The sequence below is a fragment of the Aedes aegypti genome, chromosome 2, assembly GCF_002204515.2.
Source record: "Aedes aegypti strain LVP_AGWG chromosome 2, AaegL5.0 Primary Assembly, whole genome shotgun sequence".
Taxonomy (NCBI): domain Eukaryota; kingdom Metazoa; phylum Arthropoda; class Insecta; order Diptera; family Culicidae; genus Aedes; species Aedes aegypti.
In genome coordinates this window covers 445,361,873-445,387,390 of record NC_035108.1, presented here as the reverse complement: position 1 = coordinate 445,387,390, position 25,518 = coordinate 445,361,873, and the positions used below count along the sequence as shown (strand labels likewise).

The 25,518-nt window shown below is 37.0% G+C and overlaps 1 protein-coding gene across 9 annotated transcripts in view; it reads left to right on the top strand.

The window, feature by feature from the left end:
- Positions 1–25,518, top strand: part of LOC5565862 (transient receptor potential-gamma protein) — a 535,758-nt gene that overhangs the window by 321,044 nt on the left and 189,196 nt on the right. For 8 of the 9 annotated variants that reach the window (XM_021847945.1, XM_021847940.1, XM_021847939.1 and 5 more), the window contains 2 exons: positions 1,016–1,459; positions 22,350–22,633. In XM_021847945.1, the coding sequence (XP_021703637.1) occupies positions 22,385–22,633 (249 nt within the window). In that variant the 5' untranslated portion in view covers positions 1,016–1,459; positions 22,350–22,384. The remainder of the gene's footprint in view (positions 1–1,015; positions 1,460–22,349; positions 22,634–25,518) is intronic. The other variant, XM_021847942.1, reaches the window with a different exon arrangement.

Below are 25,518 nucleotides of genomic sequence, written 5' to 3'. Positions count from 1 at the left end.
GTAGAAACCCTAGATGAATTTCTACATGAGTTTTCGACGAATTAATGATAGAACTCCTGGAGAAAATCTCAAGAGTAATTCCTAGAGGAGTCTCAAAAGGATTATTTAAAGAAAACTCTGGAGAAATTACTGTAGAAATATCTGGAGCAATCCTAGGAGAAATTTAAAATCTCTGCAATAATTCCTGAAAAATTTCGCTGCGGAATCCTTGAGACGTTCCTGAAGAAAAATCCGTAAAGATTTAACTGGAGGAATCACTGGAGGCATTCCGGTAGAAACTCCTGGGGAAATCGCTACAAGCATCCCTGCAAAAATTTCTGGAATAATCCTTGGAGGACTTCCAAGCAAAATTCTTGAACGAATAGCTGAAAGTGGTTTTGGAGCCCTATTGGAATAAGTCTAGAAAACCTAGTAGCGAACAAAAGATCTTCCTGGAGAAATCTCTGGCAAAACCACTAGTAAAATCCCAGGAAAAATCACTGTATGGATTACGGTAGAGATTAACCTCGAGAAATTTATGGAGGAATCTTTAGAAGAATTTCTGGTGAAATCTAGACATATGTTTCGAGTAATTTTTAAATACTCAAAAATATAATTAAAAATAAAAAAATATTGAAAAAAAAGTTAGGTTTCAAAAAGATTTGGTAAACGCGTCAAAATATGATTATTTTAATCAATTGATCTAGTGGAATTACTTAATAGTCGTTTTAAAGCAATTCAATTGTTCTTGCTATGAAAAAGCATTCTGTCATTCTGTCATTCTAGAGTTAAACATCACGACGTTTCGAACATTGATATATTCTTGGGACACCCGAACGATCATGTACATATTATGAATCTATACAGGCATCCATTTACAAACATTGTGATTGAGAACGTTATTTTGGACTGCTAAGGCTATAGAATAGAAACTAAGGCTCATGAACAGAATGTTTAAGACTAACTTGACCGATTAAAAATTTGTTTTAAATCATACCTCTCCTCATTTTCTCTCTTTCTCTTTGTTTATTTTCAGACAAGTTTGTTTGAAAAGCACTGAAGACACTTACAAGTTGACACTCTTCCTCAGAGTAACACAAACACACGACACTCTTTTCCCATCTTTCGCAAACTGAAATCACACTCCAAGCACTGAAACACAAACTCTTCGCCAACACAAAAGACTATGCTCCCGTGTAAATATAGTCCAAAGTGCTAACCCTTTTCCGTACGATCTAACTTGAAAACGCAAAAACACAAAAGCGGAAAGTTTAAGTGTAGAAACAAAAACACAAAACAGGGACCTCTGCTCTGCTCACAGTCGAAATTAGCCCCACACCGATTTCTGCCAAGTGCCAAGAAGCAACAAGAGAAGGAAGGCTGGAGGAAAGTGTTCTTGGCACACCCGCAGAAGCAAGTTGATGAGGCCCCTCTCGATGTTGAATGCAAGCGAACGAATGTTGAACTCAAACTATAAATGGTACCGTAACCGAACAAAACACACACTTTCTCTATCTTTGTTTCTGTCTTGTTGATTGGTTGGTTGGTTCGTTAGTTCCCTCTGTCTTTTACTTTGGAAAAGTCCCCCTTTTCACCCCCTCTAGAGGCGTGCATTCTGGATGTGATTCTACTAACTAATAGCATTTCTATCATCCCTGTTCTTGATCTCTGTCTTCTCCAAGTAGATGCGAAATTGAATGCTCCTGTGGCAATGATGGTTAACCCGGTTTTTACGAGAATGGTTCTGTTTTTATGTGTGTCTTGACTTTACTGATCTCGTTATGATATTGGCATCACTTGTTTACGGTGTTGTTTTCAATTTTCAGTTTTTATGGAATGGATGTTAACGGTTACTTTTCAATTATTTTTCTTGTTTTAGGTTTGATCAAATTAGCACTAGTCATTCTCAGTGTTGAATGTTTTCTTTTTTCTTTTAAAGCAAGTTTTATTATATCTAACTAGTCTTAGCTAACGTATTTGTGTAGTGTATTTATTGGATTGACCTAGAAAATGAAATGATAATAAAATATCTCCATAAGTTTAACTTCAATACGAAATGCAACCAACTAACATAAAAATTGCATTAACAACGCTCGTGTGATGACAACACATCGAAATATCATCATGTTTTTATCGGAACAATGACTACAATCACAAAATGAAAACGTTTGCTCATGCAAAGTTTGCATACTTTTAAATATGTCTTAAATAACGCAATATCTTCGTGGACAGCCTTCGGAAAAAGGGCACATTGAACCCTTAATTGTTTTTCTTCCAGAACTTTCTTCCCATGGCTATAAAAAGCAATATAATTACACTCGCTTATTTTGTATCAACTTCCTTACCTCTAACGACGAGGCCGGTGTGGTTTCTCTTCTGAACTGACGGTAAATTTTATAACGACAAACTAAGTTTCCCACCCGGTCGTCTGGTCTGGGTAGCGTGTGAATCCACCCATACCAAAGGAATGCACCGCAATCCTCGTTCAAGAAAAGTTACAACAAAAAAAAGGATCGGCACAGGAGAAAAACTTTTGCCCACAAGGAGTTCAGCACGCTTCTAAAATGTCGACGGGCGGTTGATCCGGTGGAGGCGAAGGTGTTGAGGTTTTCTTGGCATCAAGATTTGTTGCCTCATTAAAATTTTCATCTGGTAAGTTTTAAGTGGAAAATAATTACATTGGCTAAAGTGATTACTTTGTTAGTTTTATACTCGATGGGATTTCATCTAATTGGAAGGAGCGCAGTAGAGGTCGGTTCGAATCAATCTTCGGAATCGCCGTTTGATATTCGCAAACGTCCGGACAGATCTAACCGAGATTTAAGAGCATCATAATTTATCAACCCCATGGCTTCGAACTTTGTTGCTTCCGAGTTGAACTTGCCATCAATGGTATAGGGAGGACGGGGTAATATGCGCTTCCAACCTTTTTTTGTGGCAAATTCTAAAATCTTATGTATACAGCAGATACTATTACTTTGTCGTAAGATGCGTTCAAATTGGTAAAGAAGTCACATGAATTGATCATATTTGATCAAAACGTCTTTTATCTTAAAATATTGCGATGGCGCGGTTCACCCCAACAGCGCATTTTACACCTAGTTCCCCTAACACATGACTGGCCATATGAAGGCAAATCACCCGGCCTTTTAGTGTGACGTGGGGTGTTGCCACGTCTAACAAACAAACTCGAGTGCTACCCCAGTAATGCTTGCCATACAAGCTGGAGAACCATCGAATTGGCCATTTGTCACGAGGTGGTCGTTTGCGCTTGTCTGGACTACATGTTCCCAGAGAAGTCTGCACCGGTTGACCGGATGTTCATTCTTCGGCCATAAATTAGTCCTTCGTCCATGCATGCCGATTGGTTGATTCCAAAGTTCATGGTGGACCCTCACGGATTGGTCAGACTACATCGAAACGATTGCCCCGGCTGATAACGGACATTTGTTACCTTCGAGGAACAGACAAATGGACGCATCGTTGGCGAATTCTATATCGATTTTTTTAATTTACGGTCACAATCAGAGTCACGAACAAACATTGAAACTAGAGGATCTTAGAAATCTCGGATCCCAGAATACAGAAAATCCCGAGAATTATCGAAATTTTAATATAAACATAAGACCTGCCTTCTGACCATACGTAGTACAATGACAGTTATATGGAACTACTCTGTAGTTGTTAGAATCAATTTAAACATTCTTCATCAGATAAGAACTTTTTCGAATTCGTCCTTACGGTAGCAAGGGAATGGACATATGATTAACCCTTACAAGTGAAAGTGGCGAACATGTCTGCTGATCCGGACCAAAACACAATAGAACCTTCGCGAGTGTGCTAGCGAGTAAACGAAGCTAAAGTGATTCGTGAACGTGTTCGGAGCTGTTCAGATTCAATCGCGCCTCTGCAAAAAAAAAATCAGGGTTCCAAGGGTTTTTGTCAACCAATCAATAGTTTTATGTCGATTTAATCTACCGTAAAATGGGGTAACTTTGATAGTTTTTTTCGAAGAAAACTTGAGCATTCCAGCTCTCGATTGCAGTTGATGGATTGCCAAAATATTTATTATGAATGGATCTAAAAATTTTCATATAATCGAAAGTCGGTTTTCTTTTTTGAGGTTACATCGATAATAAAGTACAGTCACTCCACAGCTATAAATCAACTAAGGGTCAATTTTAGAAATTAAATCTGATCAAAAACTCATGGTACAAAACAAAATTGCCTCCCAGGCACTGCACAATATAGTTGTTTTGGGGAATACACATCAAAATTCGCGATTATTTACGAACAAGTGTTGATTTCTATCAAATTTCGAAACGTTGAAGGAAAGGAGAGTCCTTATTATGGATCAAAACGAATCATGTGTTAGAACTCTATGACACTACCCCAAATGACATTACCCCGAACGCCATTACCTCAAATCCATAACATTTTGAAACTAATTATAATTAGAAGGTGGGGAGAAAATTGTACGATTCCTTATGAGTATTAAATAAGCTTGGCTTAACAATGAATTTTTCAAATATTAGGAGATAAAAAAGGAACTGGATTTTCATAAAACAATTTTTACATACTACGTAAGTTTCGTTTGGGTTTGTCCTCTGATTTTGATGAGATTAACACAGCTACACTGCAATGCTCTGAAGAACAGCCTATTTCAAAAAGAAGGGTGAATTTATTATGAAAAGGACAGCTATAATATGAACAAAACAAGGATGTAGTAAAGTTTCGTTTTAGACGCTGCTACCCACTTCCTTCACTCAATTTTTTTGTGATGTCGACTACAGGCATTGAGATCTTCTTGAAGATTTTGTTTCTTAAACGATGGTAATAGAAGGTTACCCTGATATTATCGCTGAAAGTGTTGTATTATGGAACCAGTTTAAAGACCAACCTGAGACAATCTCTCCGTGGGGGCATAGAAACGCTAATATGCTTGAACATGTTAGAAAAACCGCGGCCTCTGATCACCGTAACAGTAATACTTTCTTTTCGTTTATTTATTTTAAATACATCAGAAGGGCAATCAACAGCCCCAATGATGTCTAACTTAATTGTAGTCTTAATACTAACAAAGGGTCAAAATTAACCTTAAAGTGAACACAAGTCAATACTACACGAAACATTCAAACCAGCGGCGTATGCAAAAAAAAAACTTGAAAAATATCGGCGGAGGGTGCGTCGGGGAGTGTCAAATTAAAATTCTGAGGCTATCCGATTAAATGTTTCTTGAAAACCATCAATAGCTCCGTGCATACTACAATTGGTTCATCTCAACGGTAAGCGGAGCATGAGGTTGTTGCGCAGTGTACGGGGTGCAACGTTTATGTTGATTTGCTCCAAAATAGTGGGGCAATCAAGTCGACCTTGAAGAGAGTCAGTGATTTAAGACAATACACATCAGTAAAGTTTTTAGCTATCTTAAAAATGCATCCTAGAACACGTGACGCTTTACCAACCACGTAAGACACATGTTGATTAAAAGTTAACGTTCAAAGCTCCGTCATCGTAAACATCGATATCATTGAAACTTCAAAATCAGTTTTTCTGTTCAAAACTGAAAATTATTTGATCAAAATGTGTTCACTGTGTTTTGGTTGGAGAATAGAATACAGTGAACACATTTTCCTGTAATTTTTCTTGATTTTGAACAAAAAATCATCAACAAATCAACCAGTTTTCATTAGAGACGTTTTTTTCGCCCGCAAAACAAGATACTGCACTCTATCGTTTCTTTCGGAATCATCTTATCTTATTCATAACTGTGGTATGGCTTTCAATGCCCCACGCCCACAGTTATGAATCAACGCTTCTAGGCACGTCCCAGACAACCAGAAGTCGCATAACAGTTTCCTCGCATAAAATGTTATTTTCTGAGTTCATTTGTACATTTCGTTTCGTCCCGTATACTTGTACAAAGTAGGTCGGATCAAACCGTAGCAGCTGTCAAATCAATTTTGTTATGATAAATTAAGGCGCATAAGAGTACACACTCTATGTATGAAATTGAATTGTGAATTATTGATTTTTACTCTGACACGAATGCACCTGTTTGGTGTAAAGTGTCGTTAATAAAACAAACAAACAAACAACAGTACACACTCGCATTGCATGTTATTTTTCATCATATAAAATATGCACGTATATCGCCTCCACTTCTGTACGTATAAGGCCTTTTCGCAACATTTTATACGTGAAACTTTGCGCATATAAGCATCGCATATCGCAAAAGGTGATTTCGTTATACGTACATTCTGGTTGTCTGGGGTGGTTGCCATTTAATTTCCCACGGACGGAAATAATGTGCTTAAGCATATTATAATTTATTGCGATGCTGTATAGGTCTATGGTTCACGTAGATAAAATGTGTTCTGCGCAATTGCAACTCAATCTGATGAGATATTCTCCGTTTAATCCAACTCTGATCAATATTTGTGAGCTATCCATAACTGTGGAGCGACTGTATAAATCGAATAAAATTTAATGAATAACGTAACATTTATAGGGCGTTGCATTTAACGTTCTATGAAAATTTCTGACTTAGATTACAAAAATGGTTCCAGTTTGCAAAAATTGTTTTCGCTAAGAGATTTGAGACCATATTCAAGTCCATTTTAACTAGGCTGTTAAATATAAAAGACGAACTATTCCAAACTACATCAAATAGTTATTGTAGAACAGGTAAATCGTAAACGTTTCGAAGTTGCTAAAGTCGCATCATTTTTTTTTTATTCGTATACAGTTACCCAACAGTTATGTATAGCACACAGATATGGGTCAGTTACAACGGGAATATCTAATCAAATACAGGTTCAATTTCGCAGAACACGTTCAATTCTAAATGACCAAGAACTGGACTTGCAATGATTCTCATGAACCAGAAGTGACCATCTAGTTTTCTAGGCCGCCATCTTGGATTCCGAAATGTTTAATAGACTGCAATTTTCGACCTGAACAAACTTGTCGAAAAAATCTTCCTTTTAAATAATCAGGAACTTGAGAAACGATGATTTTCATGAGCTGGAAGTCGCCATCTTGTTTTCTAGGCTGCCATCTTGGATTCCAAAATGTTCAATTGATAGCAATTTTCAACCTGTAGAAAAAATCATGCTTCTAAATGATCAGGATCTTCAGATACAAATATTTTTATGAACTGGAAGTCACTATCTTGTTCTCCAGGCCGCCATCTTAGATTACAAAATGTTTGATTGACAGTAATTTTCAACCTGAAAAAACTTTGCTGAAGACACCGTTCTTCTATCTAGTGAAAATCTCCAGCATATTTAACATTGATGCAAAACTAGTTTCAACAACTACTTGGCACCTCCAACCAGGGGGCGGTGATGCGGAAGACGGCTGCCACCCACTTTCCTACATAAAATGCACCGTGGTGCCAAAATAAAAAATGGCAAATCATGGGTACCTTTTTCTATTTATTTTTGAAAAGGTTCGTTTCCGCATGCTGAATAAATAATTTTCCCATACTAATCTTCAAGTCGCTTGCCGAGTAGCTGAACGATTTTTAAGAATTTCAAAATTTTGCAGGGTTTTGTTTGGGCCCATTGGTTCCGGGTCATTTGGCCGAATGCCATTTGGCCGAATGCCGTTTGGCCGAAATTGAAACAATAGTGAACTTCAGTTAGCATGCATTTGTAATGAGGTCCAAAGATCCTATTCTGCTAATTCTTGAAGAAAGATAAATCATCATTGAGATACAAATAATTAGCTCTTTAGTGTAAGTTCAAGAAACAGTCAATGCTGAAAGAAGAACGTTCTAAATGTAAGCAATTATTCACTTCTCTGCTAGGGGTGAGAGCTGCCAGCAGAGGTTTTTGCATCGCGTTTGTAGTCTTGCAGACCTCTGACAGTAACTAAAACGTTTTACAACTTAATCGTCCTTCTGCTGGATCGGGTTGCTACGATCCCTTGAATTGTACTAAGTAAAAGGTTGTATGACATTTGCCAGAAAACCATTTGCCAGAAAGCCGTTTGCCAGAAAACCATTTGCCAGAATGGACCATTCCCCAGAAAGCCATTCCCCAGAAAGACCATTCCCCAGAAAATAATATTTCTTCATTACTAAGCTTCACATAGCAATACTTAGGCGTGTAAGTAAGTGTTTCGTAAGATTTTCACCCTTTTATGTGATAAAATGTTTAGCAAATTATAGTAGGGGAAGGGGTGGTAAGGATATCATCCTGTTTTTGATAGAAGAACGAGGAAATTGTAAAGTTCTATCGCACAACATCAAAAATAGGGATGTTTTCTATAGCAGTATCACAAATTCAGACTGAAATAGTTAAATTTTCACATATTTTTATCGCTAGCAAAAAACGATGCAAGTGTTCATTTTACCTGCACTATGCGGGTAAAATGAACAGCTGTTGGTGGAAAAATGAACATCATGCAAAAAACGTGGGCAAAACGAATATTTTTGAGAATTTTCATTGCATTCCCGAAAATATATCCATCAATGATTGTAACCCATTCAAAAAGAAATCCAAAGCTCTCAGATTTGACTTCATATCATAACGATATTCACCTCACTAAAAAACTCAAGACTCCCGAGCTAAAAGTTACGTCAGTTCTCATTTTCAAACGTGGTTTTCTATAATCTTAGGTTGCGTTGACATTTTCACTTCAATTGACCTCCTTATCAACCCGAACAGTCCGATTCATACTCTAATTCGTCCGTACGTGATAAAAATTCAATCAAATTTGCTTTTTTCTCGGTAAATAGCATGGTGTTCATTTTGCCACGGGAAAATATCATAGGCTTTCGAGCTTTTCATAATTTTCGCAAAATTAAAAATTTTTCAATGCTGTAATGATCATCTTTCAGACTATTCTATAACATTCATTAAAGACAATTCTATTTTCAATATTCTATTGAAGATTTTCCCTTCTGTGAGTATTAAGCTGTTCTTTAGAACTAATTTACACAAGAACTTATATGCTTCATAGGAGATTCACCCTTCTTTATATCATTGGCTGTTCTTCTTAATTGTTCTAAAAACTTGTTGAAAATTATATCAACAATATTCTGTCATCACAGTTTTCAATAAATACAGTGATTGAAAATATTAAATAAAACACAGGTGGGAATAAAAATTCTGCATTGTGGATTGAAACAAAATAATGAAATGCAAAAATCGTAAAATTGAATCAATTCCTGTCTCCAAATAAAGAAGCCATGTTTAATTTTTTAACCATGACATTCATATGATTTGTAATCTTCAAGCGAGTGATTCCGAAAACAAAAATCTCAATTACCTACCAATTACCTACCCACAAAAAAAACCAAAATCTCAATTGACTGAATATAACAAAAAATGCCGACGTGGCAGTCCTCCAAAGGATTTCTGAATATATACGGTACCAGATAGTTGAAACTTACAATCAGGGCAAATACTGAAAATTGAAGAATTTTTGAGCAGTCTGTCGCAAATGATATAAATCTATCTTATAACTAAAACATACGTGGTTTAAAATTATTTTCGAGATAACAAAAGTTTAACGTTATTATTTTTTTTTTTTTTTTTGAATAATTCATTCAGATATATGACTGAAAGGACGTTTAGCTGAATTTTGTCTTCTTTATTTGAGTTATACAAATAATAATTGGCGCCAGGCTGATGATATTTCAAATAAAATTCTTCCTTATTTTAATGAAAGACGGTTCTCTTGATTGTTTTGCGATATTTCTCAAAGATATACTCTTCAGTCAAATATCCATTCAACTAAAAGTATGTTTGCCTAACATGTTAGCTTTTTTTTCTCAGGTCAGTTATGCAGCAAAAAATGGAAATCTGGTGACAGTTCCCCCATATATCTTTCACGTTATGAAAATTGCATAAAATTGTATGCGAAAGATTGTAACAAAATTTTATTTAGTTACAACATAGTTCGACGAATCACGTTGTTTTATACTTGTTTTTATATTACAAGATTGAAATATGATTTGACGCAACATCCACGACGCGAATGTTATGTTGCTGTAGTAGGGATGCTAAAGTCCAATTCAGTTTTTGCAGTAGCTATGCAGTGTTAGTAGTCCACTCTTCTGGATTAAATTATCTGAAAATTGGTTATACACTGTTTCGTGCTATAAGTACAAATAAGGAGCTGGATCCTATTCGCGATACTTTTGATTCACTATGTAGTGTTTTTTAAAGTTACTGGGCTCATATTTGGCCACAATATGCGTCGCATTCAAGTGCTTCTTATCGCAAAGTTTTACATAATTCGACCGAGAAACACTTTCTTAACCAAAGTAAATCATGGAAGTGCCCAAGTAGCTCTGCACCCCAATGTAAGTACATATAATCAAAATACTCAAATAACAATTTTTAATACTTCGGTGGCCTTAAGTTTTCCATAAATTTTTCGATTAATAGATTTCATATCAAAGTTGAAAATTTATTGCAAAAAATGATTCTGGGGAATGGTTTTCTGGCGAATGGTACATTCTGGGGAATGGTTTTCTGGCAAAAATCATTCTGGCAAATTGATTCTGGCAAACGGTTTTCTGGCAAATGTCATACAATCAAGTAAAATATTGCATAGTTCTAGCAACCACAAGCCTTTGTTTTTTTTTTCACAACAGTGAGTGTCTTTGACGTAGGGGAAGACGGGGTAAGACCGCCCGCCTAAGCATGTTAATTTATATGTCAAAACCAAGTATTAATAAATCCTTTTTCGTCGCAGCATGTCGTTTTTTGAAGCCTTAGGCATGATCAAAAAATATCACAGGTGTTGTACTTGTAAAAAAATATTTATTTCTTTACGCTTGAAAAAGTGATGTCTTATCAAGATTATTTTTAGCGACGGGGTAAAACCGCCCACCCACGGGGTAAAAGCGACTACCACCCTTTTCGAACACAGTTTTGAGAAAAAATATATCAGTTCCCTAAGATTCTGAAAAGTATAATGTTTTATGAATTCTACATTGATTAACGGGGATATCGAATCATTTTTAGGGTTAATTAATTTAAAAAACTTAGCTGTTTACTTATTTTTACATTGAGACACCCATATTTTGGAAATATATATGGATTTTTCTCGTTTTTATAACAAAATTGATTTCATTTTACTTGAATAGTAATATAAATCGTAGTTACAACTTTTAAAATGGTTTGGACATTTTATTTGGTATAAATTAGGGGTGGCGGTCTTACCCCATCAACAGTGGTCGGTTTTACCCCGCTTGCGCAATGTTCACAACTATGGCCTCATTTCAGTGCTAAATATTTACAATTCATATTTCACTTCACTGAAGCATATTTCACATTTCTGTTGATGCATGGACGGGTAATTTGTTATGTTTTTTTAAAAAAATCCCTTCCGAAATGCTTAAGTGACCATCTGTCAAATTTAGATCAAATTCAATATTGACGAGCAGAATCTTTGTTTTTGATATTTGGTATGAAAAATTTAATGTAAATACCATCCTAAATTGTTCGGAATGTCAAAAATCTTGTATTCATGAAAAGTGCTTGGTAAACTTTTAAGAAAACCGCCATTTTCATGCCAAACTGAAGGTGGTCCGTCTTACCCCGGCGGGCGCTCTTACCCCGTCTTCACTAAGTCGTTCGGTTTACGGTTTACTTTCGGAAACACACTCAATTTTGCACGGATCCATTACAAGTAGAAAATTCGAAGAAGAAACTGAGTGCATTTTTATTAAAGAACAGGCTTTCTAGATCATCGTTTCAAAGTAGAGACTTTTTCGAGACTTGCTTAAAAATATTAAGCACGTTGCTTAGAAGAGACCTGCTACCATCCCTGTTGTGGCCGTAAGAATGACAAATTGTTTGGCAAACGATTTCGATATGATAATTGAAACTAGTTGTTAAGCAGGCCTGCCTAATCGCGGGCCAAACATCAGTAACAGTAATTGGTGGCGGGCCATATTTTTCTTAGTCCACAAATAAATCCATTTTCGTGCAATCTGACAACAGTCAGCATCTCACAGAAGCTTCTCGAAGATTATGTGAGAACTGTACTTAGGATTACGTTAACTTCTTCTTCTTCTTGACATTACGTCCTCACTGGTACAAAGCCTGCTTCTCAGGTTAGTGTTCAATGAGCACTTCCACAGTTGTTAACTGAGAAATTTCTATGCCAAGTTGTAATTTTCGCATTCGTATATCGTGTGGCAGGTACGATGATACTCTATGCCCAGGAAAGTCAAGGATTACGTTAACTATACAGGGTATTTCTTTTTCTACGAATCTTGCCTCGATTTTCATTAGAATGGAGTTCAAGATTTTGATAGAAATCTACTCCAAATCATGTCATAAATCTACATATCTTTTGCCCCGGAGCCAGGACTTAGTGGAATGATGTCCTGAATTTCGTGAAAATCTAGAGAATTTCGTTACTAATATTTTGAGAGAATCTTGCTCAGAATTCAATGAAATCCTTGTGCAGGATGCTATGAAAATTATGTTCAAAATTCTGTTAGAGTTTTGCCGAAGATTAATTTTGTAATCCTTTCCAGAATCCTTAAATTTTCGGTCTAGGATTTTGTTTGAATTCTGCTCAGAATACCATCAGAATTTCTCTTAAGATTATGAGAATACCCTGCCCGTGATTTTGTGAGTTTTGAGTTGCAGATTCAGTGTTTATCTTGTCAACGATATTACTGAAGTTTCTGAAAGAATCCTGCTCAAGCATTTCATAAAACTCATGACAATGATTCTGGGAGAATCCTGCCCAATATTTAACTTGAATCATATTAAGAGTTGTGCGAATTTAACAATTAGGATTTTTAAAGAATTCTGCTTGTAATTCCTGGAACTCTTCGCAGGCCTTACAGTAAGAGCAGGCCTGTTCTAAAGCTGATCCATGAATAAATCAAAACTTTACACTTCGGTTAAGTTTTGACCGTTTAACACTTTGTAGTTGTGAAATAATTTTGTTCAATCCCAGGTTCCCGGAGATTTCCAGCATTTGAAGAGTAGAAGTCCTGAATCCCTTTAGATTGGAATTTGTTCAAGTCGGGAAAATAAGACCCCCTAGCAAGTTAAATTTTATAAAGAAGACTATCGGAATGATACGTCCGTTTGTCTGTCGTTACTCTGTGCATCGATTCCCGAGAAGGAGGACTGAATAATGAATTCCGATCGGAAGTCCGTCAGCAAAACAAATGTAGTTGGTCACACCACCAAAAACCGTTCCGGCAATCGGACAATGATGTGATCATTTTGGAATCCAAAATAGGACCTAATCAACGTTTGATCAGAAACCACCGACACATGGTTCGATGGATTGAGGGTTCGGATTCATACTAGGTACTCGGAAACACTTCAGCAGGCATAAACTAATTAGAACATTTGCATAATTTTCTAATGAAACAGCGAGTAGGTAAATTTACCCGCCTACATGATGGTAATACAACTAACTGATAGAGTAAAGTGGGGCAAAATTTCGACCTTAGGTGCTGTCCATACAAATCAAATTTGTATGAACAGTGGCCTTTGGCAATGTCTTTGGAGTCTTACGACTTCCAATTTTCTTGAAAGAACGCCCATAAACGCAGAAGAACCTTAAAATCTCACAAAGAAATTTTAGCTCCATTCGAACTTTGCCACACTTCACTCTATAGCACATTTGCTGACACCAACCAACCCTAACCAATCTTAATTCAAGAAAAACAAAGAGACGACGAAACCGACATCCGTAATGATGATCCAAACACAACAAAACTGCCGAACTCGTCTACGTTCCGCCAGAGGCCGGCTACAACAGCAAATGACGACGATTGAGGGCTTATTTCAATCTATCCTCTAGTTAGTGGCAGTATTTGACTACCACTGACTGTTACTTCCCAGTGCCTGGCTTAGCTACGGAAAGCCATCGGCTCACGGCTTCGGAGACCGGAATATTTAATCAAATCCTTCCGGCCTCAACAGGTGGTATTGCGACGAGGATTGTCATTAGGGCGTATTGGTGATGACTCGATGAGTGCGTTGCGATAGGCCCAGATCGGATTGAGTTAATTAAATGATACGCAATCATTTGGATGCTGCGGGGTGATGTTGATTCGAGATGAGAGAGGTGGAAAATAGCAAGCCCAATTGACGATGGTTTCAATCTGAGAGAGAGAGAGGAAACAGCTCATTGACAGTTGACATTTTTGCTTGCCTTATTCCTTTAATTCTTGTGCTGTGCACAACGGTCAGATAAACTTATTTTGGTCAAAATCATTCATGTAAAATCATCGGGAAACACCTAGCAAAATTTTAATTACGTTTACTCTAATGTTAACAGTTTTTCACGCTCTGCCCTTCGAATGTGCGTTTTTCCAGTGATAGTTGTTGGCAGGTTCCCTTGACTTTTGGGGAGCCCGCAATCTAAGCCAGCAGTCTCCTCTCTCTCAGGTTTCAATAAATCACGACATTTACTGTTGATGAATTTTCCGTAAAATTTGTGTTTGAGAATTTTTAGTGAATGTTTTTACGAAATCCAAAGAACTATAATACGTGGAAGTCTCTGAACATCATACGAAACAGGAACAGGAGAAAATTCTGGAGCGAAAGATAGCGCTTAAGTGTAGGCTTAAGGGCCAGGATATACGGAAGAAATAATTGTACACTTGTCCTGTTTCAAAGAAATCGGGCTCACGCAACAAATGAAGTAGTCATTATCATACGCCCAACGATTTTTCTTGCATTTTTGCCTGAAACTTTGTTTTTTTTTTCAGTTATATCAATTGATTTGTTTCGTCTATCATTTATTTTTTACTCACCTTTCAATAAAAACAAAAAGAGACGTTATTTTAAATATTTCCAGAAAGTATGGCAGAAACTTACCTTAGATTTATTTCAAATAAGAAACGGAAAATTGATTCAAACATAAAAAAAATAGTTATAATCTGCGAACGTTTTAATTTATTTTGTTCGACGTTTCGGTCATTTGTTGTAGCCTTTGGAAAATGGTCAAGGGAAAATGGTCAATCGTTTTTGTCCTTATTGATTTAGCTGTGCAGTATTCACAATAGCTCAATCAACAAGGACAAAAACGATTGATCATTTTTTTCCTAGAAGAAGAACACAATAAATGGTAAAATAAATCGAAACGTTTGCAGATTAAGACTCAGATAGCCGGCAACCTAGAATTTACGTTTCAACTTCAAATGCTGTCCCCAAAAAGTTTCAAAAATGCTTTTATTTAATTTCAATTAACAAAAGCATTCAGTTGTTTTCTAATAACCATGATTTTTTTTAAATCAAAAAATTTCAAAAAAATTCCTTAGAGTTTACCTATTCAGAGCAGAGTTTCAACTCAGTAATGTGAACGCTTATTCGGAAATAATAGATTGTTTAAAATGCATAGATTCTCTCTATGTGAACAAATTTGGAGGCCATATACGTACATTCCTGAAAATTCCGTATGGTAAATACAACTTCAGACAAAGTGTAACTATTATTCACTAATAGATCAATTGGGCATTCTAGTACCGGTAAGCATGTTCAAATTTTTTAATGACACATTTCACTAACATGCCGACAAAGTCTTTCACAATTGAATGAATTTTCACAGGCTCGAGTGATATAGAGCATAACGGAGCCAATTCTGTAATGTTATTATTAGTCATAGCATATTGCTATAATCCATACAGCTGCCCCTCTGCTGTTCTAGTTAACTTTGTACTGACCCAGAACTTGAACCTCAATAGCACTATTGGTCATACAATGGCACTCTACACCACTATAAATATTTTTGTGATCATGTTCAACTATCTGAATCGTGAGTTCATTGCTTCATCAAACTATCCAGAATATTGTTGTATAAAAACTAATTCGGTTACATGATAAAATTGGCTCCGTAATGCCTCATAGCACTTGAGGCTATGAAAAAAAAAATTAACTATGAAAGACTTTTGCGGCATATAAGATCAATATGTCATTGAAAACATTTGAATATGCTTAACGGTATTACAATGCTTAATTAATATATTAAAATTAGTGTCTTCAATGGTGACACCTCCAAAAGGGCGTAACTCCATATTTTGTTTATTTTCTCATTCAGAACTTCACCAAGAAGTTACAAATAAATTTTAAACAAATGTTGATGGTATATTTCTTCTGATAATCACGACCAATAAAAATCCGTTTAAATATTTCAGATTTTCGTTGAATTTGTCCCAGACATGCAGCCTAACTATAGAAAACGTCTGATGAACAAAGATTTGATGGAGATTTTTTTTCTGTCAATAACGGTCATGAGAGCACCGTGGTATAGTAATATATTCTGTATTCATGAACGTAAAAGTGTTCTACTAAAGAGCTCAAATAATTGGTACCATAGCGATATACAAAGAAGCTTTAACAGAAGTGTGACTCCGTTGCATTAAAGGTTAAAAAGGGAAAAAAAAGTTTTCAAGATCTCTAAGAAGAATCACATATAAAAAATCAAAAGAGTATTTGTGTGTTTCATCTTATAATTCCACTCTATCTTTTGACAGATACATGTATTTTGTCTACAACTTGGCTACATTTCGGATCTACTTTTTTTTAATTTTTTTTATATTTTATTCAGAGAAATCGTTATTAAAATGGAAGAAAAAAATCAGGATTAGAAATTGATATACTAATAATGATCAGCACAATTGAAAACAGAGACGAATTTGATCAGTATACCAAGAAATCTAGAAAAAAATCGGGAATTTAAAAATTTGGTGACCGCCCCGTGAAAGTAATAAAACCGAAAAAAAGCAAAGAGCAAAAGGAAAAAATAAGAGGAAAAGGAAAAGGAACAGGAAAAGGAAAAGGAAAAGGAAAAGGAAAAGGAAAAGGAAAAGGAAAAGGAAAAGGAAAAGGAAAAGGAAAAGGAAAAGGAAAGGAAAAGGAAAAGGAAAAGGAAAAGGAAAAGGAAAAGGAAAAGGAAAGGAAAGGAAAAGGAAAAGGAAAAGGAAAAGGAAAAGGAAAAGGAAAAGGAAAAGGAAAAGGAAAAGGAAAGGAAAAGGAAAAGGAAAAGGAAAAGGAAAAGGAAAAGGAAAAGGAAAAGGAAAAGGAAAAGGAAAAGGAAAAGGAAAAGGAAAAGGAAAAGGAAAAGGAAAAGGAAAAGGAAAAGGAAAAGGAAAAGGAAAAGGAAAAGGAAAAGGAAAAGGAAAAGCAAAAGGAAAGGAAAAGGAAAAGGAAAAGGAAAAGAAAAGGAAAGGAAAAGGAAAAGGAAAAGGAAAAAGAAAAGGAAAAGGAAAAGGAAAAGGAAAAGGAAAAGGAAAAGGAAAAGGAAAAGGAAAAGGAAAAGGAAAAGGAAAAGGAAAAGGAAAAGGAAAAGGAAAAGGAAAAGGAAAAGGAAAAGGAAAAGGAAAAGGAAAAGGAAAAGGAAAAGGAAAAGGAAAAGGAAAAGGAAAAGGAAAAGGAAAAGGAAAAGGAAAAGGAAAAGGAAAAGGAAAAGGAAAAGGAAAAGGAAAAGGAAAAGGAAAAGGAAAAGGAAAAGGAACAGGAAAAGGAACAGGAAAAGGAAAAGGAACAGGAACAGGAACAGGAACAGGAACAGGAACCAGGAACCAGGAACAGAACAGGAACAGGAACAGGAACAGAACAGGAACAGGAACAGGAACAGGAACAGGAACAGGAACAGAACAGGAACAGGAACAGGAACAGGACAGGAACAGGAACAGGAACAGGAACAGGAACAGGAACAGGAAACAGGAACAGGAACAGGGAACAGGAACAGGAACAGGAACAGGAACAGGAACAGGAACAGGAACAGGAACAGGAACAGGAACAGGAACAGGAACAGGAACAGGAACAGGAACAGGAACAGAACAGGAACAGGAACAGGAACAGGAACAGGAACAGGAACAGGAACAGGAACAGGAACAGGAACAGGAACAGGAAGACAGGAACAGGAACAGGAACAGGAACAGGAACAGGAACAGGAACAGGAACAGGAACAGGAACAGAACAGGGAACAGGAACAGGAACAGGAACAGAACAGGAACAGGAACAGGAACAGGAACAGGAACAGGAACAGGAACAGGGAACAGACAGGAACAGAACAGGAACAGGAACAGGAACAGGAACAGGAACAGGAACAGGAACAGGAACAGGAACAGGAACAGGAAAGGAACAGGAACAGGAACAGGAACAGGAACAGGAACAGGAACAGGAACAGGAACAGGAACAGGAACAGGAACAGGAACAGGAACAGGAACAGGACAGGAACAGGAACAGGAACAGGAACAGGAACAGGAACAGACAGGAACAGGAACAGGAACAGGAACAGGAACAGGAACAGGACCGGAACAGGAACAGGAACAGGAACAGGAACAGGAACAGGAACAGGAACAGGAACAGGAACAGGAACAGGAACAGACAGGAACAGGAACAGGAACAGGAACAGGAACAGGAACAGGAACAGGAACAGGAACAGGAACAGGAACAGGAACAGGAACAGGAACAGGAACAGGAACAGGAACAGGAACAGGAACAGGAACAGGAACAGGAACAGGAACAGGAACAGGAACAGGAACAGGAACAGGAACAGGAACAGGAACAGGAACAGGACAGGAACAGGACAGGAACAGGAACAGGAACAGGAACAGGAACAGGAACAGGAACAGAAACAGAAACAGAAACAGGAACAGGAACAGGAACAGGAACAGGAACAGGAACAGGAACAGGAACAGGAACAGGAACAGGAACAGGAACAGGAACAGGAAACAGGAACAGGAACAGGAACAGGAACAGAAACAGGAACAGGAACAGGAACAGGAACAGGAACAGGAACAGGAACAGGAACATATTGAACATATTTGAACTGCTTAAAATAAATGTGTTTGATATTCTGATTCAGTAACCAAAATTTACGTTTTAATTGAACTTATAGCATTATTTGATTAGCATGGTATAACATTTTCATATTTTTCTATCAATCCTGTATGTGTTGAATGAACTCAAATTTGAGATACTTTTGATACATATACGATAATCCAGTTGGGGCCTACCTTAGCCGAGTTGGTTGGTTGGTTTGACTTTATTAACGAGATTTTTAGCCCTGGGCTAGTTCATCTCGGGACCAACGGCTTTACTTCCCTTCCGAAGGAAGTCGCCACTATAACTTTTTACGTCATAAGTGACTATGTCGGGGATGGGATTCGATCCCAGGTCCTCGGCGTGAGAGGCGAGTGTTCTAACCACTACACCAGGTCCGTCCCCACCTTAGCCGAGTGGCTGGGTCCGCGGCTATAAAGCAAAGTCATGCTGAAGGTGTCTGGGTTCGATTCCCGGTCGGGCCAGGATCTTTTCGTAATGGAAATTTCCTTGATTTTCCTGGGCATAGGGTATCATCGTACCTGTCACACGATATACGAATGCGAAAATGGCAATTTAGGCAAAGGAAGCCCTCAGTTAATAAATGTGGAAATGATCATCATAACTGAGAAGCTGGTTCTGTCGTAGTGGAGACGTAATGCCAAGAAGAAGACCGAAGGAACCATAAGCACTAATAATAAGCCCTTAATCAGCATCATAGATGCGTACATGCATTATAATAGCACTACAAATGCTTACACACCTTATAACAGCACTTCCGCTGCATAGAAACCCTATTACAGCATCATTAATGCTTCTAAGCCTGATGCATACAGGCATTAAATAAGCACTATATTGGCTTTATATTTGCATACAGGGCATGTTTAAATGCCATCCAGTGTTTTGACAGATATACCACGTGCTTTGTGTTTGCATATAGTGGTAAGAGGGAGTTAAACATAAATCTTCTCACTACTACCATTGCAGGTTTTATGACGGGGAAAAGTGATGGTTTAAATTGGTCACTTTCTTTTCCAATACTATTCATTTTATGTGGCCGTAGGAGCAAAGGAGCAGGAATTCAACAACTCAACAAAACGGGTGTCGCAGGTTCGAGGCGCAAAATGAGGAATTTCATCATCAAACGAGGATCAAAAAGTGGCAATTGCAAGTCCTCAAAAGGATGAAAACCACCAAAATGAATAAGTCTGATACGGAGAAATACTATCTGTATCATTTTATTACATTTTTTGCATACTATTCGAGGTTTCCGTTTTCATTCATTCATTTATTTACCTCGTGTACCAGTTGCTTGGCCGCATACGCGGAAGCTCTCTGGCTGCGTACGCGAAAGCACAAAATATTCGCCCTAAAAACCTGGCGAAAACAACTGACGTTTCTCACATGGTCTTATATCAGCATTAGTTGTGCAGAGAAGCACGGTTATATCTTTGCACTATAATGGCACGCTATTTTGCCTTTACTGGCATTATAAAAGCATTATATGCGTATATAAAACTGACATGCATCAAATGATTACCCTATATGCACATATAATGCTGTTACCGTGCCGCATTATCGTGCTTACTGGTTACTTGGGGAAGATAATCCAATGAATGAAGGAAATTATGTTTAATCATACAGTCATTCCATAAAAACCGATCTAGTGGGTCACCGAATTCCGTGAAAATTTGCTATTTTGTTCCTTATCCGAAATGTTTTTTGTGTTTTTGGATTTTGTTTATTAAGGTGACCATTTCCGAAATAGGGTAACCAGAAAAATGGCAACTTCACTAATATTTTTTTTAAATCATAACTTTTGAACCGCTTGAACCGATTTTCAATTTTCTTGGACGATATGAAAGCTAAAGATTTTGACTATTCAAGAAAAAAATAATATCACAAATAATAATTCCACACAAATTGTTTTTTTTTTTACATGAAAAAATATTAATAATTTCCGTTGTTTCGTGTTCTGAAGGCCTTTGGACAAAAAGGACTATTGCTGTTCAAATTTTTTCTTGAAAATTCAGAAAACTTTACGTTTGCTGTCAAATTTTTAGCGATTTTTTTTTAGTTTTTGAGATTTATTGTTTTTGAAAAAAAAAATGAGTCTTTGACTGACTTTTGAACAGCTCAACCGATTTCCAATCTTTTTCATGGAATGAAAGCTTAAGATTTAAACTTTTCAGAAAATATATTAGACTTTGAAAAAAAAAAATAGCATGAAAATATATAAAAATTTCTAGTTGTTTTATATTTTTTTCTTCTTCTTCTTGGCATTTACGTCCCTACTGGGAAAGAGCCGGCTACTCAGCTTAGTGTTCTTATGAGCACTTCCACAGTTATTAACTGAGAGCTTTCTTTGCCTAAGTTGCTTTTTTCGCATTCGTATATCGTGTGGTAGGTACGATGATACTTTATGCTCAGGGAAGTCAAGGAAATTTCCATTACAAAAAGATCCTGGACCGACCGAGAATCGAACTCAGACACCTTTAGCATGGATTTGCTTTGTAGCCGTGGACTCTAACCACTCGGCTAAGGAAGCCCCAGGAAGTTGTTTCATATATTTTCATGTAAAAAAAATATTTTTTTTATTCCATAAAAAGCTGTTCAAAAGTTATTTTTTTTTTAAATAAAAAAAAAATCTAATGCGTTCAGATCTACAGGATGTGCCGATGAAAAATGACTGATTTTTTTTTCTAAAATATATATATCTCTTAAACTAAAAAAAACATGCATCGCTGGAAAATTGACAGTAAACGTAAAATTTTCTGAACTTTCAAGAAAAAATTAGAACAGCAATGTCCCGAGGCCTTCAAAACACGAAAAAACGAAAAAAAATTTTTTTTTTCATGTAAAAAACATTTTTCGTGAAATTTTATATATTTCTTGAAAAGTCAAAATCTTTAGCTTTCATTTCGTCCAAGAATTGAAAATTGGTCATGCGATTCAAAATTTATGATTCTTTAAAAATAAAAATTTAGAAAAGTCGAGATTTTTCTGGTCATCCTAATAAAAAAAAACCAAAGACACTTGTATCCTTATTTCGGATAAGGAACAATATAGCAAATTTTCACGGAATTCGGTGACCCACTAGATCGTTTTTCCATGGAATGGCTGCATATTTATGCTGTGTAAGTAATGGAATGCCTGCCTTTGAACAAGAACGTTATCGTTTTAAATTTGTAATAGATTGACCCATTTATCTAACAGTGCATGTATTTACGTTCCTATTATGTCAATAGATTATATGTTTTAGTTCTCATAACACTTTAAAACAACAGTACCGTATGTGTCGACAATATGCCCAAGAAAAGGACTAGCTGTTTACTCATTGTCAATTGGAAACCCATAATGTACTTGCTAGAATCCTGTTTGCCGTAGACAAATTAATATTTTCCCATTGTACTTTCCCGCTAGATAGCATGCATCTTGACTTGTTTGTTTAAACCGTTCTATTCGTTTGACCTGTTCCCTAATACTTCTCTTAGCCGATGTTTACCGGTAGCTCTTTCTCAAACAATGCACCCTGCCTCCGAAACGCAAACACACTGTAACTAATCTGTGTCTTTCTGTTCTTTCAACTCGGTCCAGAAAGTGGTGAAGAAAATGTGGGGCAAAACAACCCGATGGAAAGCACAATACTAAAAAGTAAACTGTTTGTGAAGAATGAGAAGTCGGCAGCCCGGAGGACTTCGACACCGGAGGGGATGACCCTGAGGGCGCGTGGCGGCGACGATGCCTCGGAATCGACCGGTGGCGGTGGAGGAGGCGGAACCGGTGGTGGCGGCGGGGACAAGAAGGACACCAAGATAGACATCCCACTGCCGCAGTATATGCACCCGGCGGCGGAGAAATTTGCCGATAAACGAGTTAAGGTGAGTGGGAACGTTTGCTTCAGTGTTATTTTTCCATTATAACCTTTACAGTACTGGGTGGTATAGTAGATAGGGATGTAGAGTATCTTCGTACCTACCACACGATTTATACATACAAAACTGGTTAATTGGCAAAAGAAGTGCTCGTAGGAACACTAAACTGCGAAGCAGGCTGTCTCCCAGAAAGAAAAAGAGGATCAAATGTAGAACTCATTTGTGATTTACAGGGAAATTACATCACAACGATGGCGAAGTTAAAGAATTTCTAAACTTTGATGTCGGCACCCAGTACTGTAAAGGTTAAAGGAAAGGGTGGTGCTCGTCTTTATGCGGGAAATAGCAGATGGTGGCAGTAGTGACGATGATGATGATGATGATGATGATGACGATGATGGGATTGCTCGTTGCCACTCAAGCGGAATGTCCCTGCAAGTGTTTCCCACATCATTTCCGCATTCATTTAAAATAATATTCAGCATGACACGCCAGACTTGAGCATCATGGGGTGTGTTGTATTTGTTTCTATTTTAAAGAGATATGCACATCTATGTGCAAAATAGAGGAACATGCTTTTCAATTGACTTAAGGAAACAAAGCGCGATCATTTTCGTTATAAGATTCAAATGCTGATTGAAAGATTTGAGCACTTTGACACTTCGACATTTGCTCAAGCATTGGAATATTCTTTGTAGTTCATTACTGCTACACCAGGGAGGAAATTTCAGAATCCTTTGAATTTTTTTAATCCTCGAAGACACGAGAATTTGAAGGCACGAGTCCAAAGAAAATGAATTAATTAGCATAAAAGTAGCACTAAGATTCAAAATTCGTGAACGCACAACTTGAGTGTATTATGCGCACAGTCTCCGAAAATAAAGACTTTAATTCCATACAGATTGAAAACATCTTCATAAACCTAATTATTCTAATTCTATTCACCACCAAAAACTACAACATTAACAAATTTGAAATAAAATATTTTCGTCGATGAACTTTTGCACGTCCCGCGAGAAGAACTTCTAAAACAAACATTCAGACCTGGGGCCCAGATAGCCGTAGCGGTATACGCGCAGCTATTCAGCAAGACCAAGCTGAGGGTCGTGGGTTCGAGTCCCACCGGTCGAGGATCTTTTCGGGTTGGAAATTTTCTCGACTTCCCAAGGCATAGAGTATCTTCGTACCTGCCACACGATATACGCATGCAATAATGGTCATTGGCATAGTAAGCTCTCAGTTAATAACTGTGGAAGTGCTCATAAGAACACTAAGCTGAGAAGCAGGCTCTGTCCCAGTGGGGACGTAACGCCAGGAAGAAGAAGAAGAAGACCCTCGTCCAAAAGTGTTGCACTGGAAAATTAGCGCTGGCACTTTCACAGCACAGACAGTCGTCATCCTAAGCAACTCTGACAAAAGTCAAACATGGAGAGATTGAGATGTCTCCACGGGGCAAAGCGAATGAGCAACCTTAAGCGTAGCCCCACAGAACCGCTTTGGCCGACCACGATAGCGTTGAATCGTTGAGCTGTGCGGGTATGCGATATGCAGTTTTTCATGTTGACTCGAAACGGATTGATTCACGGAATTCCTGGAACTGATTATGGCGAAACGAAATATGACAACGTTTCGTGATGCTCATTATGATGTATCTTATGTCACATTTTTTTGCAATTTCTCATCATAATATGCGGTTTCTAATTAGGTCAATCTGTCATGAAACGGTCTATATTCTTGCACTGAATTATGCAGTGTCGATATAGTCAGTAATATGTTATACATATATGTCAGTTGCGTAATGACTATTACGTAACACTTTTTCATTACGCAACTGTTTCGGGTACCGCCAAGCTACCATTCACCGTGCATTTAAAGAATATCTGCGTTTCAAAAAATTATATATTTTTCCAAATCATTTGAAGTGAACTAGAAAACCACTACGAAGCGTGCAGTTACACCATAATTCAGGAAAAAGTCTAAATTAAGTGATGCATAACACAAAGCTACTCAAAAATTATGTTTACAAATGTCATGTTAAGGTCGCCTCGTACCACTCTACGTCACCTTTCACCGTGTGTATAGAATTCGTCATGATTTAATTTTGTATCTTGAAGAAACGTTGTTGGTGGAGCAACTATGTTGCTAGTAGTATGCGCACTAATTTTTAATGGTATTCAAATCTTATTTTACAATGAAAGCTATAGAAAGTTTAAAAAATGGCTAAATAATTATTTTTTCATTAAAATCGTTATAGGAGGTTTGACTGTATTGTCGAAACCATTTTATATTCGCTCAAATATTTAATATGGAGTAGTTCAATCACGACAAAACAAAAATTCCAAAATCACCCAATAATTTCAAGCCTTTTACATTAATGCACGGTAATAGGAACCATCAATAATGAAAAGGGTCAATTCACCGTGCATTTGGGTTTCGGCTGTAACACAATAAAAAAGTCTAATTTGCATAAAATCTCATGGTTCATACGATGAAATACATCCTACTAGAAGTAACTACAGCAAAAACCTATTGAACTTATGAAAAATTTGATACTCTAACGTTAAAATGAAAAATTGTGAATATTTGGCGTTTCTACTAAGACTTTAAAAAAATTTCCTTGCTAACCAAAATTCACATGATTTTGCTACATAAACTAGGTTTTTCATAAGACTTTGTGACAAGTACTACTTCATTTCACCAATTTTATCTTATTTTGCTGACAGAAGAATAATTTGTGGAAATCGTATGAATATTCTGTAGGAATTTGTATATGTGTACGGTGAATGGAGCCGCACGGTGACTGGTGACTTAATTGTACTGTAATGAATTATTATACATATTTTCAGAAATTGCAAAAAATGATGAATGCATTCCGAAGTGTTTTTTGATAC